Raw genomic sequence first — 17,616 nt, 5'->3', positions numbered from 1 at the left:
GAATTTCTGAGGCTTCCCCGGGGGCTGAGCCCCGAGATGGAGAGGGAGAGAGAGGGAGAATCTGCAGAAGTCATGAGAAGGCATTTGGAAGTTGGAAGCAAGGCGTTCGGCTGGGGTCTTAAAGCACGAGTAGGAGCTAGGCTGATGGAGACAAGCGTATTTTTATTTGTGTATTTATTTATACACATTTTCTGAGCCTCTGGAGGCCCCGATCCTCCTCCGGGTGATGCTGGGGACCTGGAGGCGGGTCACTTCGGGCCTCTGCCCGTAAGGACCTGCTAGTCTGATGGAAGAGACAGACTGTCCCAACACAGAGATAGAAATGAACGTGGCAGAAGCGCCAGACACTGAGATCTTAGGTGGGATGACTGACGTATCTGGAGGCTGAGGTCTATCAGAGAAGACTTCCTGCTGGAGGTGATGCCTTAAGAGGTCTTGTGAGCACTTAAGAGTTTGCTAGGCAGAGGACAGAGATATGAGATTTCCAAAGAGAGACCTATGTCTCCATTATTTCACTAAGGTTTAAAGACACAGTGTGAGGCATCTCATGGGCCGTGCCCTGACACTTCTGGGGACTCAGAGTAAGACCCCAGCCCTGCCCCCGAGGAGCCAGTAGGACGGTAGGAAAGGCCATCATCCTCCAGGATGATACAGCCCGTGTTCAAAGTGAAGTCCCAGACACCTACATCGCCCCACACTCCAGTCCCCGGCTAACTCAGACCTTATCTCTAACCCTTTCCCTCCAACTCACTCTGCTCCAGCCACGCCGGCCTCATTCCGGGGCCTCTTCTCTTGGCTTGTGGCCAGCTGCCATCTAGCCGAGTGCGCATGTCAAGGGGGGAGAGAAAGTGAGCTCTGGTGTCTCCTTACAAGGGCGCTAATGCCCTCATGGTGGCCCCACCCTCATGACCTCGTCTATCCTAATCACCTCCCAAAGGCCCCATCTCCAGATTCCATCATATTAGAGGTGAAGGCCTCAACGCTTAAGTTTTGGGGGGACACAGACATTCAGTCCATAACATCCCAGTTAATGAGAAAGCGAACAGGCTCACGTCACAGGCACTTTGGAGTCAACCTGGAGCGGCTCCCACTGGCCCCAAATGCAGCAATTTGAGCTTCAGCAAGGATTATAATCATGGTTGCTCCAAATCTACCAAATCTGTTTAAATCCACAAGTCTACAATATTTTTAAAACACCGTATTAGTTTCCTGGGGCGGCCGTAACAAATTAGCACCAGCCGGAGGGACTTAAAACAGGGGCACTTCCTCCGTCACAGTTCTGGGGTTCGGAAGTCCGGTTTCAAGATGTGTCAGGCTTGGTTCCTTCTGAGGGAGAATCCGTCCCATGCCCCTCTCTCGGCTCCCGGTGGCCGCCAGCGATCCTTGGAATTCCTTGGCTTACGGGGACACCTGTCCCGTCTCTGCCTCTGTCTTCTCTGTGTCTCCTCCCCTCTTCTTATAAGGACACCGGTCATTAGAGGCCACCCTAATCCAGAGTGACCCCATTTTAACTTAGTCACATCTCCAAAGAAAAGACCTTACTCCCCAAATAAAGTCACATTCTGGGGGTCCAAGTGAGCATGAATTTCTGGAGGGAGACTATTCAACCCAGTAGAGTTGGAGGATGATAGAGAATCAGTCCGTTACCTCGAAAACTCAGAAAGACAGAGAGTTACGTGCCTTGACCCAACTGCCAATGTGAAGGAAACAGGAACTCAGAAACGTGCTGAGTTAGACCACGAGTGTGTAGTCAGGAAAATCCAGACTCAGAGAAGTTCTGCAGGGTTGAACGGCTCAGGTCTTTCAATAGATAAATTGTGAAGAAATAAAAGGGATGGTCACCCTAAAAGTCGGGATGACATGCTAGTTTAGGGGACAGAAAGGGTTGTCATTAAGGTGGGCGCGTGAACAGGCTTATAGAGCGGCCACCTTATTTTTCCAACCTTGGTGGGGTGACAGGGAAGTTTGCCTGTTATTAATCCATGAAGCCATCTATTGATCAGGTTTTGACTTTCGGAATCACAGCTTTATTTTCCGATAAAATGATGTCGTTTATTTTTTTTAAAAAAAAGAGCAATCGCTTAGGTATTTATTTATATAACTTACAAAGTGATCACCCCTATACCTCTAGTTATATGAATGTCTAGTCATCGTGTTGCACATCTGAAACTAATATCATATCGCATGTCGACTGTCACCGAAAAATAAAAAAATATTTTTTAAAAAAGTAATAGATTTAACAATGAGAAAAAAAGAGCAAATGCTGATCGTTACATCTGTCAGTTCCCCTGAGAGTGAAATGTAAAAAAATACAAATCAGGCCGGATCTGACTCACTCCCGTGTCCTCGGCATAAAGCCTTGCTCGCAGTATGAGCTGAATAAATGCGTGCTATTATTAGGGGCTGTGTCTACACATTCTCAATGTAGTAGCTGCTGTTTACTGAGCTGACATTTCTCAAAATGATACTGCGTGTCACTCATACCGGAACGACCTGAGGTACTTGTTTAAAATGTGGATTCACGGACCCCGCTCCACACCTGCTGTGTCATGATATCTGGAGGGTGGGATTCTGCGGTCTACATTTTTTTTTCACAAGCTCCAAGATGATCCTGGTGCCAGCAGAAGTGTGATAACCCTTGGAATAGACGCGTTCACAGTCAGAGGTAGAATTTATAGCATCTAAACAAGTTTGTGATAGATAGTCTTGCGGACTTATTCAAATAGCAAAAACCTATCCAAAAGGTTAAAACCCAGGGCTGGCACTGCTGTTGGCTGGGAAGCCAATCAGGAAAAATATATGCTCTCACTTGTTGAGTATTCAGTCTTATCAGGCTTTGTGTTATGCACTTAAAAATCATCAACTCACTTAATTGTGGGAAGTGCCTGGATTCACCTACCGCCTTCTCTCGGAGACTCCGCCGTAATTTCCTGCCTTTCCCACTTCTACAGGTGGAGTCACTGACCACGGAGTTGTCAGCCGAGCGCAGTTTCTCAGCCAAGGCAGAGAGCGGACGGCAGCAGCTGGAGCGACAGATCCAGGAGCTGCGGGGGCGCCTGGGCGAGGAGGATGCTGGGGCCCGGGCCCGCCAGAAGATGACCATCGCCGCTCTTGAGTCTAAGCTGGCCCAGGCTGAGGAGCAGCTGGAGCAGGAGAGCAGGTACGTGGGAGAGGAGGGCATGGCTGGAGGTGACGCCCACATTCTGGGCAATGAGATGAAGGGGACCCGTGATACCAACGCCTGGTCTAAGAACACCAAAGGCATCGTCATGTTAATGGTTGCTGATTTCCTATATCCTTTAAGGTGCTTTGTGCTACAACTACACGCACTCCCTCTAAGAGTGCGATTTAAACAGTAATGTAGCAGTTAGCTACAGCTGCATAACAAACTATCCTAAAACTCAGTGACTTAAAACAGCAACTGTTTCCTGTCGCTCATGAATCCTTGGGCTGGCTGGTAGGTTCTGCCAATCTGAGCTTAGCGGGCCTCGCTCATGCGTCTTTGCTCACCTGAGGGGCAGCTAGATGGGTTTGCTGATCTCAGCTGTCTAAGGTCTCGCGTGGGACGACTGGGCTAACTCGCCCGACCCAGCATTGTTCACATGGCAGAGTCAGGGTCCCGAGAGTGAGGGAAAGGTTTTTTGGGGCCTAGGCTCGGAACTGATACAAAGTCACTTCTGCCACATCCTGCTACTAAAGTAAGTCATACGGCCAGCTCAGATGTAAGAGGGTGGAGAAATAGACTCTACCTCTCGATGGAGGCAGCTGCAAAGGCACATTGCAAAGTGTGCAGACACGAGAAGGTGACAATCGAGACCACGTCATCGGTATCTCAAAAAAGATTTCTCTCTGTCACATGATCAGAAGCCCGGAACCGGGCAGCTGAAATATGGCAGGGCTCGGGGTCAGGTCGGCACCTGTGTAGTTCCCTTTGTCTCTCCCTCATGGTCACAAAATGACTGCAGTTGCGCCAAACATCACACCCACACGTCCACGTTCAAAGCCAGGAAGCAGCAGCAGTGCGGGGCTGAGAGCATTTCCATCTCCAGCCTTGGGAACAACCAGGAACACCTCCTCCCCTCCCCCCTCCACTGTTTCCAGTTAAGAACCACTGTGTGAATAGAAGTAACAGAACACTTATTACTAAGCTCGACAAGCGTCACTCTTCCAATACAATAGATTTTCCTGCTCAGTACTATTCAGTAACATTAAACAATAATAATAGTTTCCACTTACTGAGGCTTACTGTATACGGCAGACGCCGGATGATCTGTATATACACACATATGAATCACACTCCTCGTGAGAGAAAGGCCATTGTTAGCATAGGTGAAGATGGGCTGTAAATCCCGGGTGCCTGGCCTGTCATTCAGCATCTCTACCGTATAAGGTTCTCTTTTGCATTTATTCATTCGACAAACACGGATGGAGAGTGTGCTGCTCACCCTCCCGTGCCTGGGCACTGGGGAAGCGGCGAGGGATGAGACGTGGGCAGTCCCTCCCTTCAGGCCCAGGTCTGTCCCCTGACCCAACAAGGAGGAAGATGTGTGAGCGGGACATGGCGACAAAGGAGAGACCCTGCGAACTAGAGGGGCTGGGGGACCATAGTTGAGGGAGAAGCTGGACCAGCCTGAGAGCATGGTTTTGGAAGGCTTCCTGAAGGAGGAGGCATTTGAGCTGGGCCTGACGGGAATGAGGAGGGTTTCAGGGCACAGAGTCCCTGGCAGAGCAGCAGCCGTGGGGGAACGTATGAGAGACGTCAGGGCATTTGGAGGAGTTGTGACTGGTCCTAGGAATCTGCAGCTGAGAGGAGGTGAATGAGAGCCTCAAACGCCAGGCTGAGGAACTCTGTTCTCGGGGTGATGGGGAGCCACAGCGGGCTGCGAGATGGGGAGGGACAGGGTGGCCAGCTGATCAGCAGCCGAAGGAATCTCCTTCCCACATCTCTGTCCGTGGCTCGGTGCCTTCCGACATCTCCCGCTTCTCAGCACGTCTGGGGCTGCCATGTCCTGCCGGGGCTGCCATGTCCTGCCGTGGCTGCCGAGCACGGCCCGTTGCTAGGGACCTCGTTACGTGGACTTCACTCCAGGTGCGATGGGCCACGCAGGCGAAGATAGATGAGCAGGGGCCTCGAGGATGGAGGAGCTTGATTCAGGAGGGAAAGGATTTCAGAGGGGAGAGGAGGCGAGGATGGCTTCGGGTGTGTGGCCTGCAGATCTAGATGGATCACAGGGAACTGGGAAGAGTAGCAGGTTCGTGAGAAGGCGCTGGGCCCAGCGGAGCATGTGAGGGGTGTTCCACGGACATTTACATACAGCCGGAGGAGGAAGTGGAGAAGGAAATGTTGGGAGGAGAAAGAAGATTCTAGGCCAGGCGGAGGGAAGGTCAGGTGGCAGAGGACAAGGCCAGAGCTGGGGACTGGGGCTGTGAGGAGAGTGGGGGCTGCAGCACGGAGTTCAGGGCTCAGTGGGACAGGGTTTGGGTCCCGACATACGGTGGGTACGAAGGAGAGAAAAGGGGTGAGGACGGTGCCCAGTGGTTTGACCTGAGGACTGGAACTCTGGTCAGTTCCCCGGGGGGAGGATTAAGGGAAATACAGTTGAGCGGGAGGGACCTAGTAGGTTATAGAGACATGGAGGCACTTAGGAACGACTGGCATCTTAGCAGAAGCCAAGGACGTAGGTGCCCTGGAGCAGGCAGCCTGGGCGCCAGTATCTGGACTGAGCAGACTGTGGGAGTCATTGGGGTGGGAAAGAGGAAAGAGGCCGGTTCAAGAACAGGAAGGCAGCCGCCGGACAAGGCCACGGGCGCAGAACCGCAGAGAGCGCCTGTCCCGAACCTCTCCTTTATACCTGTCTTCAGGGAGCGCATCCTCTCCGGCAAGCTGGTGCGCAGAGCCGAGAAGCGGCTGAAAGAGGTGGTGCTCCAGGCGGAGGAGGAGCGGAGGGTGGGCGACCACCTCAGGGACCAGGTAGGTGAGCCGCTGACGTCGCCGGGGAGCAGCGGGGTGTGGGACCACCGATGGAGAAACGCACGTGCCGTCTCTGGAGGCAGCGAGCTCCCATTGCGAGAGGCGGCCTGCGGGTGCGGGACTGGAACTGAGTTCAGATCCCATTCCGGGGCTTGGCGCCACGGGCAGAGAGACACAGAGCTGGAATCAGTGACTTCGTAGGCTGTGACTTCTGGAATCTAGGAAAGCTGAGCTTTCGAGGGGGCTGAGGCAGTGGAGGAGAGGGAAGAATTTAAGCACTACCCAGAGGCCAGGCCAGACCTAAAATAACAACGCACGACGTTGATGGAGTGCCAGGCACTCTGTGAAAGACATAACGTGTCGCACATTGAATTCTTATCAGAATGACACGGTCGGTATTTTCCCCTGACATTCAGATGAGAAAACCGGGGCACAGAAAGATGAAATAAACCTGCTCAAAATTATTTAGCTCTTAAGAGATGGAGCCGGGGTTCCAAGCCTAGCATTCTGGCTGTGGCATCCGTGCTCCTAATTATTTATGGGGCAGTTACTGTGGCCCAAACTCTGCGCTGCCCGCTTTTGAAAAAGTACGCGCTTGCCTTCCCCCGCCAGCCCCATCTCACAGAGGAAATGGAAATTTTTTAAAAGGGGATGTGATGTGCACCAAAGTCACAGTTAGCAGACAGAGCCCGGATGGATCTCAGGTCGCCGTGCCCTTAAAAGCTCAGCTGTGTTTTATTCGCCGTTCATTCCACGAACAGTTGTTGAGCACCCACTACGTGCCAGCCTGACGCTAGACGTTGGAGATATATGGCTTTGAACGAGGCAGAGAAGGTGCCCGCCCTCATGGAGCTCACATTTGCAGCATAGGAAAAGACAGACTCGAGAAACCTATAAACAAGCCAAGATAATCAAAGCTTGTGACGGGACTATGAAGAAACATAGGATCGAAGAGTGAGCGAGATGTGGAGGATCGGGGAATCCTCTTTAGATTGGAGGGAGGGGTCAGAAAGACCCCTCTGAGAAGGTGACATTTAATCGAGACCGGAAGGGAGGGGAAGAGCCAGGCGGAGGGAACCGTAGGTGGAAAGGCCCTGGGCTGTGGAAATAAGCTCGGTGAGTTCAGAGCGAAAAGCTGGCCAATGTGGCTAGAAGAGGGAATGTGGATGGGACGTCGAGTGGTCAGAAGGAGGGGTGGGGACAGCACTCTGAAACCTGACCCGCCTCCCCGCTCCCGCCAAGCTGGAGAAGGGGAACCTGCGCGTGAAGCAGCTCAAGCGACAGCTGGAGGAGGCGGAAGAGGAGGCGTCCAGGGCTCAGGCCGGTCGCCGGAGGCTGCAGCGTGAGCTGGAGGACGTCACAGAGTCTGCTGAGTCCATGAACCGGGAGGTGACCACGCTGAGGAACCGGCTGCGGTATGGCCGCCCCGCGTCTGCTGCCCTCACTCCACCAAGCCCTGTCCCCCCGCCTCCCTCTGGCCCTCGGCTCTCTCTGTCTCTCCGCCATTTCTCTGCCCTCCATCTCTCCACCCTCTGCGCCTCCATCGCAGTCCAGCTCCGCCCTCGCCTCTGCCCGCCTCTCCATGTCTCCCTGTCTCATCCCCCCCCATTTTATTTTCCTCTCCACATTCCCTATTTCTCGCATTTCCTCTGCCCCCCTCATCTAACCGCCGTCTCCCTGTCCGCCCCCCGCCCCCTGCAGACGTGGGCCCCTCACCTTCACCACCCGCACCGTTCGCCAAGTCTTCCGGCTGGAGGAGGGTGTAGCGTCAGACGAGGAGGCCGAGGAGGCAGAGCCGGGATCTGGGCCGCAGGCCCCTGAGCCCAACGGGCCCTGGCCCAGCCCCAGTGACCTCCCTGCCTCAGCCCCACTTCACAACCCCGGCCCCCTTGGGTGCTGGTCCTGTGAGCTCCCCCCGTGGCTTCTTGCTGGTACCACAGCGCTTGTCAACCCCGGCTTGGAGGGTCCCCCGAGACCTGCTGTGACCCTTGGAACACGGAGGAGCGGGGGGAGCAGGGAAGCAAGGACTGGGCCCTCGCTGGGGAGGAAATCGGGGAGCAGTGGCACGCCGTGGGCCCACCCAGCTCCCGCCCTCCCCTCAGTTGTTAATGGTTTTGACCAGGAAGGGGGCGCTGTCCCCCTGCCCTCCTCGGCCAGGGCTTCCTGGCCTCTGCCCTCCTCCTCCCCGGCCCCACTCCCCTGCCCCGGGCGTCCACCAGCCTTTGATTCTTGCAGTGGGGTCGGATGAGGGGGCCCTGCTCGTCCCCCTGCCCCCATACTCTGCCCGCCCTTCTGGTTGCTCCTGTGTGATCACAGTTCGGTTGGAGTCCCCGTGGGCCTGGAGGCGTGTCCCTGACCCTCCCCGCCTCCAGCTCCGGCAGAAATAAACTCCAGCCCCGACTGGACCCTGCTGGTTCTGTGTGCGTTGGGGTTCTCGGATGGGCGGGACGGGCGCCGGCTCCTTCTGCCTGCTGGTTCCGATCACAGCTGGTCAGCGTCAGGGGACCCCCCGGGTACCTGGCATTTCCCCTCACCGCAGCCTCCCTCCGGGATAGCCCCTCGTCATATAGATGTTACGCAGATGCGTCCCTTGCCCCAAACCTCCCAGCGAGTGGCAGAAGGGGTGATGCACTCTGGGTGACCCCAAAGTCTCAGCAGAACGGTGAGGGTAGTGGCTGTTGAGCCATTTGATAAGTCGCGACCATTCGTTTAGCTGTGTTAAACCCGAGACTCAGCGCAACCACTTAGAGGCCGGACGCTCACTGCTTTCCAGCACCTCGGACAGTGCCTGGCGCCTAGTCCGCACTCGTACAGCGCCTGAAGGATTAGATCACCGCGCCCCGCCCTTCCAGAGGTGGGAACAAGCCCAGAGAGGTTGAGCGACCTGCCCAAGGACACACAGCTACGGAGAAGCCGAACCCACCAGACCGGCTCCGGAGTCAGCAGCCTCGGCCGCAGTGCACCCCCGGAGCCCGGGGTCACGCCTCCCCTGGGGATTAACCACGCTCGTCTAGGAGTTCGCATCGCCCAGGTGCCCTCGGACTTTCTAGTTGGGGGTGGAGGCGGGCACTCGCCCCCAAATCAAAGGGATGTTTAGACCCCCGCAGGGCACGCCCTCGCCCCTTTAATCCAACCCCGTTGTCTACCCGCCAAACCACGCGGTCCCAGCAGACACACTGCAGGCGACTTTTAAATGAAAAGGAAACTTTAATTTTGGTGGAGAATGAGAGGGTGGGTGGGAAGGGGCAGACACTTTTCTTTGGGGCGGGTGACATGCGGCAGCTTCTGCATTGGGCTGTTCATGCACCCAGGGTGGGCGTGGGGAGGCTTGGGAGGGTCGTGCCGACCCCTCCTCTGCCCCGGGGTGGGCTGAGAAGACCCGCCGTTAGCACCAGAGTTGGACGATTTGCAGACCTCCCCTCCCCACACTGACTCCGGACACCGCCCCCATCCTGAGAGCGCCCCTTGCCACTCCCCCGCCCCCAACGCACGTCGACTGGCCAGGCCCGCCCCGCCCCGCCCCCACTGAGTGAGAGAAACTTATTGCTGTGTCGATGTTGGGGAGGGGGAGCCGCTGAGCTCGGGAAGACCCCCGCCATTCCTGCCTCCCCGATCGCCCCGCCCCCGGCCCCGTGTCCGTGCGTTCCCGGAGCGCGGGAGGCGCGCGCCATGCGTGTGGGGAGCGCATCATGCAGCGCATGCGTGTAGCTGCGGGCACCCTGGCGGCCGGGGTGGGAGGGCGGCAAAAAGGGGGGCGGGGCTTGGGAGTCGTCGCCCCTTTAGCTCGCTCGCTCTCCCTCCCCGAAGCCCCGCACCTTTTGTTGATTTGGGGGATGAGAATCACGTTTTGTAGAGGTTTATAATGATCATGGTTCTTTTTAAAAGCTGAACTAAAAAGCCGGGCATGTGTGGCAGATTGGTGAGCAGGGGGGAGACGTTGGGAAGAGGTCTGTACCCTTTGGAAAAGATCCTCGCTCCCCCTTCCCGCACCGTTCGGAATCTGGGGGGCTTTTTTTTTTAAAGAAGTTAAACCCTTTGGCAATATAATCGATCCCCAACCCCATCCCCTGGTGTCTGGAGCCCCAGCCCTTGCCCAGCCCCGCCCCACCCCCACAGAACCCACCCACCCTCACCCCTGATTCACCAGGGTTTAGGGTCTAAGGGAAGGATGGGGGGGACTCAAAATACCCCTTGCATAGGAATCGTTGCATCAAGGATCACGCTCAGTGACACCCCCCCCAACCCTCGGGTGGGGGTAGGGGGCTTTCCTGAGGCTGCGGGAGCAAAGGAGGAAAGTTGCTTTCTGTGGGCCCCCACCTCCAAAGGGGGGGGTCCTGTAAGGATTCTGGGACCAGCGTGGTCTCCGAGCTTGGGGGAGGTAGCGCATCATGAGCCAGGATGAAATATGAAAAGTGATTTTCCACCCGCGAGGACGCGGGTAGAGGAACGCTGGGGAAGGATAGGCCGGGGTTCCAGCCCAGGTGGTTAGAGCATTTCCCAGTGTCCCTTTATTTGGGCCCAGCCTCTACTTTAAATGGAGACAGTTCTCATCTAAATAAATGGCATCAGTATCTGGACTTACCGGCTCGGGTGCCAAGTGCCACAAAAGACAAAACTTTTAAAAGCGTCCTTGTACTGCCTACAACCTCCGCACATCACCAGGCGGCACAAATATGACCCTCTGGGAAAAACTGGTGTCCGTGAAGAGGGTACCTTATGGGCACCATTTAAGAGCAGGGGCTCTTGGGGGGCAGGGTTGGGCATACGAAAGGGGGTGCCCTGGGAAGGTCTGGTTCCCTGGAATCGCAGACAGGTTGAGCCCAACTTGGAAACTCTAACGGCAGGGGAACCTGAGGTGGATGTCTGATGTCAGAGATTTGGCGGTGTCTCGGGGAATCGAGGCCTGAGGTTTGGGGGTGTCCAGGGAATGTCTGTGTCTCAGAAGGGTTTGGAGCATCCCAAAGGCTGAACGGGAGCTGCAGGGCTGGGTCGAGTGTGAGATGCACTCCGGGGGGTGTGCGGGCAGCACGTGTGTGTGTGTGTGCGGAGGTTAAGTTCCAGCAGTGTGAGTGTGGGGAGATGTGGGGCGCCACGGTCAGCGTGGAACCTCGGCGTGGGTCTCACGTCCTGGGATTCTGGAGGGGGTGCTGGGGAATGCCGTGTGCTAGGGCCAGGCCATCCTGGGGCTTCCGGGATGGGAGGTCTGACTCCATGCTGAGGCGAGCAGATGGGGCTGTGTGTGAAAAGGTACAATTCCCCAGAGAGATCCTCCTGAGAGGCGAGGGAGAAGCTGTCCGCAGCTCCCCCAACGCCCTCCTCCTACCGTCTGAGCTCACCTTGGGTTTTTGGCTTGGGTGACTGGTCCTCCTTCCCCCACACTGTCGATAATTATATTTTAATCAATGTATGATGGGTCGCCCTCCTGTGGTGAAGGGTAGGGGGCCAGGAGACCCTGCGGTAACGTGAGGGCTGGCCCGGCCCCCCTTGAGGTCCTGGCCCCTTCCCACAGTGCCCCGTCCCTCATTGTGGCGTGCAGCCCCTGGCACTTATTGCTGAGGTGGAGTGGAGGGTATGTCCAGGTTGCAGGAGGCATGCAGAGCAGAGGGGGGGGGGTGCCCCAAATGTAACTGGCATAATTTGGCCATATTTTTTACACGAGTTGATGGGAAGGGGGTGTCCTATGGCTCATGGAGACCTGAGAAGGCTTTATTTTGGGGGCGCTGAGAGTCGGGGGCATGGGCTTTGGCTCCTCCCCCTCCATCCTGGGGGCCCAGGTGGGGATGAGGGGCCCAGGGGTGTCTGCTGGCATTGTCATCTCCATTGCATATTATTAATGACTTTTTGATTTTTTTTATAAAACCCTTTCCCCCACCCCCCGCCCCCAGCTCCTTTGACCTTCTTCCCTGTCACCCCCAAGTCCCCCCACAGGGGGGAGGGGAGCGCTAGAGGATGGAGGGCAGGGTTGGGGGAGCACGGCGGGCTGCCCTGGGAGAGCCAGGGGGGGTGGCGAGGGGCGCGAGGCGCAGGGACACCCCGCTGAGGCCCGCGATGCTGCTCAGGCTGTGGGATTTCTCGTAACCTGGGGGCGGGGGTGGGGCGGAAACACGGGGAGGAGTTGGGGTGCAGAGGGAGGGTCCCACAGACAGAGACCCCGAGACAGAGAGAGGGAGGGAGGCAGGAGGGAAATGGCAGAAAGGACAGGAGACAGAGAAAGAGAGAGCCAGGAAAAGCAAGAGACAGGCGGAGAGAGAAGGCGACAGATGCAGATGGTGAGGGACACAGAGGCGGCCGGTCACACGACGGGGCAAGAGGCAGAGACGGACAGAGGCGGACCAAGGGGACGGAGAGAGAGAAGTGAACAAATCGGACAGTCAGTCGCATCCAGGAGGAGGGTTCAGACACGGGGAGGGGGGAGAGACCCAGGGTTAGGAGGCAGGGTCGTGCCCACCTCCCCAACCCCACCCAGCCCCCCGCGCACCTCCCCACCTCCCCCCCCATGGCCCCCTCATCTGAGGCAAAAAGGTGGGGGGCAGCAAGGCAGATGGTGGCAGCAGGGGGTGCATGGGGGGAGCTCGCAGAGAGGCGTATAGAGGAGCCAGCCGGGCGGCGGGGAGAACTCGGGGAGGGAGCTGGCAGGGGCTGCAGGTGGGGGCTAACCGAGATGTCGAGAAAGGAGGGAGGGGGGCGGGGCGTGAGGGGCCGAATGGAGGCAACGGAAGTCGGCAGCGCCCTTGGGGTGCCGGAGAGCGGCTCCAAGAGCAGCCGGAGGGGCCGGCTCACCTGAAGCTGGTAGCGGGGTATCTCTAAGGGGTCAGGAAGCCTTTCAAAGGAACCTTCTGATGAGAAAGTCCTAACTGTGTCTCGACAGCCACCGGGATCTAAGACCGAGGACCATGTGTGTGGTCTCTGGGAAGCTTGGGGATGTCTAGGGAGCTTTGCCAGTGTCTGGGGCTTTTCCAAGCTGTGCCCTGGGAGGTGGTCTGGGCGAGGACATCTTGACCACAGGAGAGAGAGCCTGGGGGGTCGGAAGCCCACTATCTTGGGGACACCCCTTCCCAGCCATTCCCCAATGCTAACCTGGGGAAAAGGGCAGGGGGACCGAGGGTCTCATGAGGTCTCAGGCGGTGACCAGAGCTGGGACAGAAATACACACAGTCACTGCAGGGGAGGTGGGGAACCCCAACACAGCCTCACTGTTGGGGGTCGGAGAAACGCCGGGATCTCTTCTTCCTCTGGTGTTTTCCGGGGAGGGCACCAGTGAAATGGGGCGGCCGGGAGACATCAAATATGGGAGGAGCTTCCGGGGTGGCTGCGTTTGGGGTCGGGAGGACCAAGGGAGGGCGGGGCAGAGGACCAGCGAGGAAGGAGGGGGCGAGTTTCCGGTGTGGGACTCAGGTGGTTGGTGAGGAAAGACGGAGAAGGGACAGGTCCTGGGGCAGGCGGGGGACAGGAATCTTGGGAGGAACGGGAGGGGCAGGGCATGGCGAGGGCCTGACAGGAGAGACGGAGAGCGAGGGCCAGGACCAGCATAATGGCTCCAGCCATTTGGAGTTCAATGAATGGATTTGGCATCAGAGAGGCAAGAGCAGGTGGAGACTCTCCTCCCCATCAGCTCAACAATGGCCCAAGTTAATGGATTGCCTCAAAGCAGAAAGCAGTCTCCTCCTGCCCTTGCAATCCTCCTCCCATCCCCAAATCTCCCCACTCCTCCGCGCTTCAATTCCAAGGGCCCACCCATGAACCTGGGGTGGGGAGACAGAGATGGTAACAGGAACGAACAAGCAGAGAGGAGGGGAGGGGAGGGGAGGGGCTGGTAACAAGATGAAAAAGCGATGATGGGGGGTGGTTCTGACGGGGAGAGGTGGAGGGACTAACTAGAGCGAGACAGTCCCCTCTGGGTTCTCGCCGCCCTGGGCCGTGTGGCCTGAGGTCAGTCACGGCCCTCCCTGCATTTCTGCGAAATTAGGGGGCTTAGCCAGGGCCATCCCTGGTTCCCCAAGCCCTGCTGGGCCACCTCCTTAGGCTGTGGGCAGGGATTCAGGATGTATCTGTCGTTCTAAGGAAGATTCCATAGATGTTTGTTGAAATGAGTTAAGTGATGGCCCTAATTCCTTCAGGTGGCCCCTCGTCACCTTGAGAATCCAATCCAGCCTCTTGGCACGGCCGGGAAGTACCCTCCCGTCCTCGGCACTCGCCTCGGCCACCCAGCTCTCCCTGCTCATCCCGACTCAGCACCCCGGGGCCTTTGCACTCGGGCCTCCTTCTGCCTGGCTGGCCCTTTTTCCCCAATGCCACTTCATGTCACCTCCTCACAAAGCTCTTCCGCAGACCACCCCCTTATCCAAAATGGCCAGAGAATTTGCTTTCCTTATTTATTTTCCTGTTTCCTCCCAATCGGGGGATGTCAAACTTTTCCTGTAAAAGGTCAGACAGTCGATATTTTGGGCTCTGGGGGCCACAGAGTCTCCGTCACGACTGTTTCACTCTCCTGTTATTGTATGACAGTGGCTGTGTTCCAATAAAGCTTTATTTACAAAACAGCTGGCTGACGGATTTGGCCCACGGGCTGTAGTGTGCCGGCCCACGCTCTAGAGTGTAAACTCTGTGACAGCAGGTTCTTGCTTTGTGCAGTGTCAAATCTCCAGTGCCTGGAACTGCACCCTCAGTAGGTAGCTGCTCAATTACTGGGTTAGCCAGGGTGGTTTCGAGGATTACAGAACATATCTTAAATTCCTGGCATGTGAGAAGTGCTCGCTTCCATCTGCCGAATGACTCACTGACTAACAACTTTCTCTTCACTCCACCGCCCCCCCCACATCCCCAGGGCCAGTACCCAGCCCTGTCCCTCCTGACCCCTGACCCTCTCTGCCCGCTTCCTTCCTCTCGATCCCCACAGCCCCGACCTAGGCTCAGGCCTTGTCCTCTTCCCCTGGACCCTCGTCCCAGCCTCCTGCCAGGCCTCCTGACCTCCAGTCTCCCCCTCCAGTCCATCTCCAAGGGCCCAGAGCGGACCTGCTCTCCCGGTGCCTGGACAAGACCCCAGCTCCTCAGCCTGGCCCCGCTTCCCTGCCTCATGGCTCCCTCCCAGCCCCCGGTCTCCTGGCTTGGCCCGTGCTGGTCGCCCTGGTCACGGCTGTCTAATGGGATCACTTCCTCACTGACGGCCAGGAAGGCTTCCGGTCGCCTCGTCCTACCTCGGGAGTGCTGTGTGCTCCCCTCACTGCGAGACCCCGTGCCACTTCCACTTCTGCAAATGTCACCTCCAGTGGTGACTCTGTGCCTGCCTCTCCCACGGAACTGAGAGCTCCTGGGAGGTGGGGGTGCTGATTCTGCTCACTGCTGAATTCCCTGCGTGGGGGACACGTGGGAGCTTTATAAGCTGGCCAATTCACGAGTGACTGGGTGGCTGAGCCTTTCTCATCCCATCTTGTACCCCGAAGAGTACCCTGAGTGTACACCCCATTTTCTTGACTGAAGTGTTTACAAACCACAAGGGTAGGCAGGGAGCGAGATGTCAGTGGGGGTGAGGATGGGGTCAGTCGTGAGGCAGGAAGGGAGGTCAGGCGCATGGCAGGAAGGGCTGGGTTGGTTCTGGGGGGTGAGGGGCAGGCCAGGTCAGGAGCAGGCAGTGGGATCAGAGTCAGGGCTGGAGGTTGATTAGATGGAGCCGTTCACAGTGAGGGGTGGAGTCTCGGTCAGTGGGGGGCTGCATGTTCTCAGAGGGTTAGTCAGGGAGAAGAGGGTCCAGACAGTGAGCTACTTACCCCGGGGAGGTTCGTCCACTGGGGATATCCAGGCCGCAGCGTTGGCGTTAGTCGGACAAAGCTTGAGGGACAATATTAGCTTGCCAGTCTGGGGGGGGCAGTGGGGAGCACCGGTGGCTGGGGTGGGGGGGGGAGGCCAGAGGATCGGAGGGTGGGTGGGGGGAAATGGAGATGAGATAGAGACAGGTGGAGGGTCAGCGGTGAGGAAACTTAGGGCTGGGGGGGCCGGAGTATCCGGGAGGGAGGAGATTTGGGGCCGGTGGATGGGGGAAGGGAAGGCCGGCACCTCCCCCACCTCCTCTCCCCCCTCCCCTGGGGGAGGGAAGAGAGGGAGGGTCCCAGGGGCCCGTGGAGGAGGGGGCTCACCTTTCCGGATGGAGCCATCAGGGGAGGGTGTGTAGTCGGTGAGGAGGAAGCAGGCTCGGTCCCGGCTGTACCGGCTCCGGCTCCCGGGCGTGATCGGGCTCTTGTCTTCCGGGGACATGGCGGGCTGGTCGATGGCCGGGCAGTCCTCGTGGGCGAGCGCGGCTGCTGCTGGGTCCCCATTGGGGCGGGGATCTGCATCCCCAGGGGCAGACAGACACAGAGGAGAGAGTGAGGTGTGGGAACTCGCGGTGGGAGCGCAATCAGCGGGGAGAGGGTGTTGGCGGACTTGGGCGCCGCAAGTAGATGACCGGAGGGCAGGGTGTCGGAGGGGACGGCGGGAAGGGTGTTAGGGGGCGTGGCTGGTAGGTCTGGGAGCGGTCATGGGGAGCGGTTAAGTACTGGGAAGGCCAGCAGGAGGAAAGGCGGTCAGTCGGTGTTGGATGGAGGTGGGTCGAGGGGAGGGCGCTGGGTGCTGGGAGGGGCGGGGGCGGGGGCGGCATGGGGGAGCAGATGATTGGGAAGCACGCTGGGTGCCAGTGGGGGCTGGAAGGCTGGAGACAGAGCTGCGCAGGGCAGGACTGGGGACGGTCCTCAGTTGGTGGGGTCTGTCAGTAGATGATGGGGGATTGTAGGGGCTGGGAGGTGTTTGTCCAGGGAGGGTGTTGGGCTCTGGAAAGGACACGATGGGGAAGGGTTAAGAAGGTGACAGGTGAGGGAGGGGGAAGTAGGGGTCCCCCAGGCTCTGACTCGAGCTATTTTTAATTGGTGTGAAACTGGGTCAGTGGCTGAGGGAGCACGATGGGGGCCAAGCGGCCCGGCTCCCTTTCTTGACCTACTTAAGATACGGGGGTGGGGCCCTCCAGCCTCTCCCTCCTCCCAGACCCACGCCCCAATCACTGCCTCTGAGGCACTGACTCCCCCAGGGCCGCACGGGTACAGTCAAGCCCTCTCCATCTCCCTCGCGTCACCTCTTTCTCTTGGCACAATCTCTCCGGATTTCTCAGATCCCTCTCTGCAAAGCCAGAGCCTAGGCCCTGGGCCCCAAGTCCGGTCACTCTCAGAGCCTCTGTCCCCTGGCCTCTCTCAGTTTTTAAAGTCCGGTCACCTCTCTAGGTCTCATTGTTATTCAAACTTGAACTCTGCGGCTGAGCCCCCGCCCCTCGCTCCTCTCTGTCCTGTCTTCCCGCTTTGACAATCTCTTGGTTCCAGACTGTCATCTTTAGACTTTTTCTCAGGTTGTCTCAGGGAGACACAGAGGCTGCAGCTGTCCCTCCGCTCCTCGTCTCTGGCCAGCCCGTGAGACACCCCTCCCTGTGTTTATCTCTCTGAGCCCTCATTCTTTCTCTCTTTCTCACCCTGGGCTGCTTACTCCGCCTCCCGGGTCCCCCTGAATACCTCGACTGCGAAAAAACAGTCTCTTTCACACGAAATCTCTGTCTCTGTCCTTCCGTGCCATTTCTCTGGCCTCAGCAGTGGCTGCTGGCTTTTCCGTCTCCCCTCTCTCTTGCTAACCAC

The 17,616-nt window shown here is 57.8% G+C and overlaps 2 protein-coding genes and 1 long non-coding RNA gene across 3 annotated transcripts in view; 1 reads left to right on the top strand and 2 right to left on the bottom strand.

The window, feature by feature from the left end:
- MYH14 (myosin heavy chain 14) overlaps nucleotides 1-8,850 on the top strand; it is a 64,885-nt gene extending 56,035 nt beyond the window's left edge. Inside the window, exons 35-39 of the mRNA XM_039878711.1 lie at nucleotides 2,883-3,160; nucleotides 5,863-5,971; nucleotides 7,214-7,386; nucleotides 7,673-7,864; nucleotides 8,685-8,850. Coding sequence (XP_039734645.1) covers nucleotides 2,883-3,160; nucleotides 5,863-5,971; nucleotides 7,214-7,386; nucleotides 7,673-7,864; nucleotides 8,685-8,850 — 918 coding nt within the window. The remainder of the gene's footprint in view (nucleotides 1-2,882; nucleotides 3,161-5,862; nucleotides 5,972-7,213; nucleotides 7,387-7,672; nucleotides 7,865-8,684) is intronic.
- A 5,630-nt stretch (nucleotides 8,851-14,480) lies between these two features.
- On the bottom strand, nucleotides 14,481-15,591 carry LOC120615514 (uncharacterized). Its single transcript, XR_005656294.1, has 2 exons — nucleotides 15,166-15,591; nucleotides 14,481-14,655 (listed from the first exon to the last, which is right to left on the bottom strand). It is a non-coding gene; the product is annotated as an uncharacterized LOC120615514 (long non-coding RNA).
- A 136-nt stretch (nucleotides 15,592-15,727) lies between these two features.
- Nucleotides 15,728-17,616, bottom strand: part of KCNC3 (potassium voltage-gated channel subfamily C member 3) — an 8,390-nt gene continuing 6,501 nt past the window's right edge. Inside the window, exons 3-4 of the mRNA XM_039878710.1 lie at nucleotides 16,102-16,305; nucleotides 15,728-15,852 (exon numbers count right to left, since the gene is read on the bottom strand). Of these exons, the coding sequence (XP_039734644.1) occupies nucleotides 15,728-15,852; nucleotides 16,102-16,305 (329 nt within the window). The remainder of the gene's footprint in view (nucleotides 15,853-16,101; nucleotides 16,306-17,616) is intronic.

Source organism: Pteropus medius, unplaced genomic scaffold (genome assembly GCF_902729225.1).
Source record: "Pteropus medius unplaced genomic scaffold, Ma_sr-lr_union100, whole genome shotgun sequence".
Taxonomy (NCBI): Eukaryota; Metazoa; Chordata; class Mammalia; order Chiroptera; family Pteropodidae; genus Pteropus; species Pteropus medius.
This window is presented reverse-complemented; position numbering and strand designations above follow the sequence as displayed.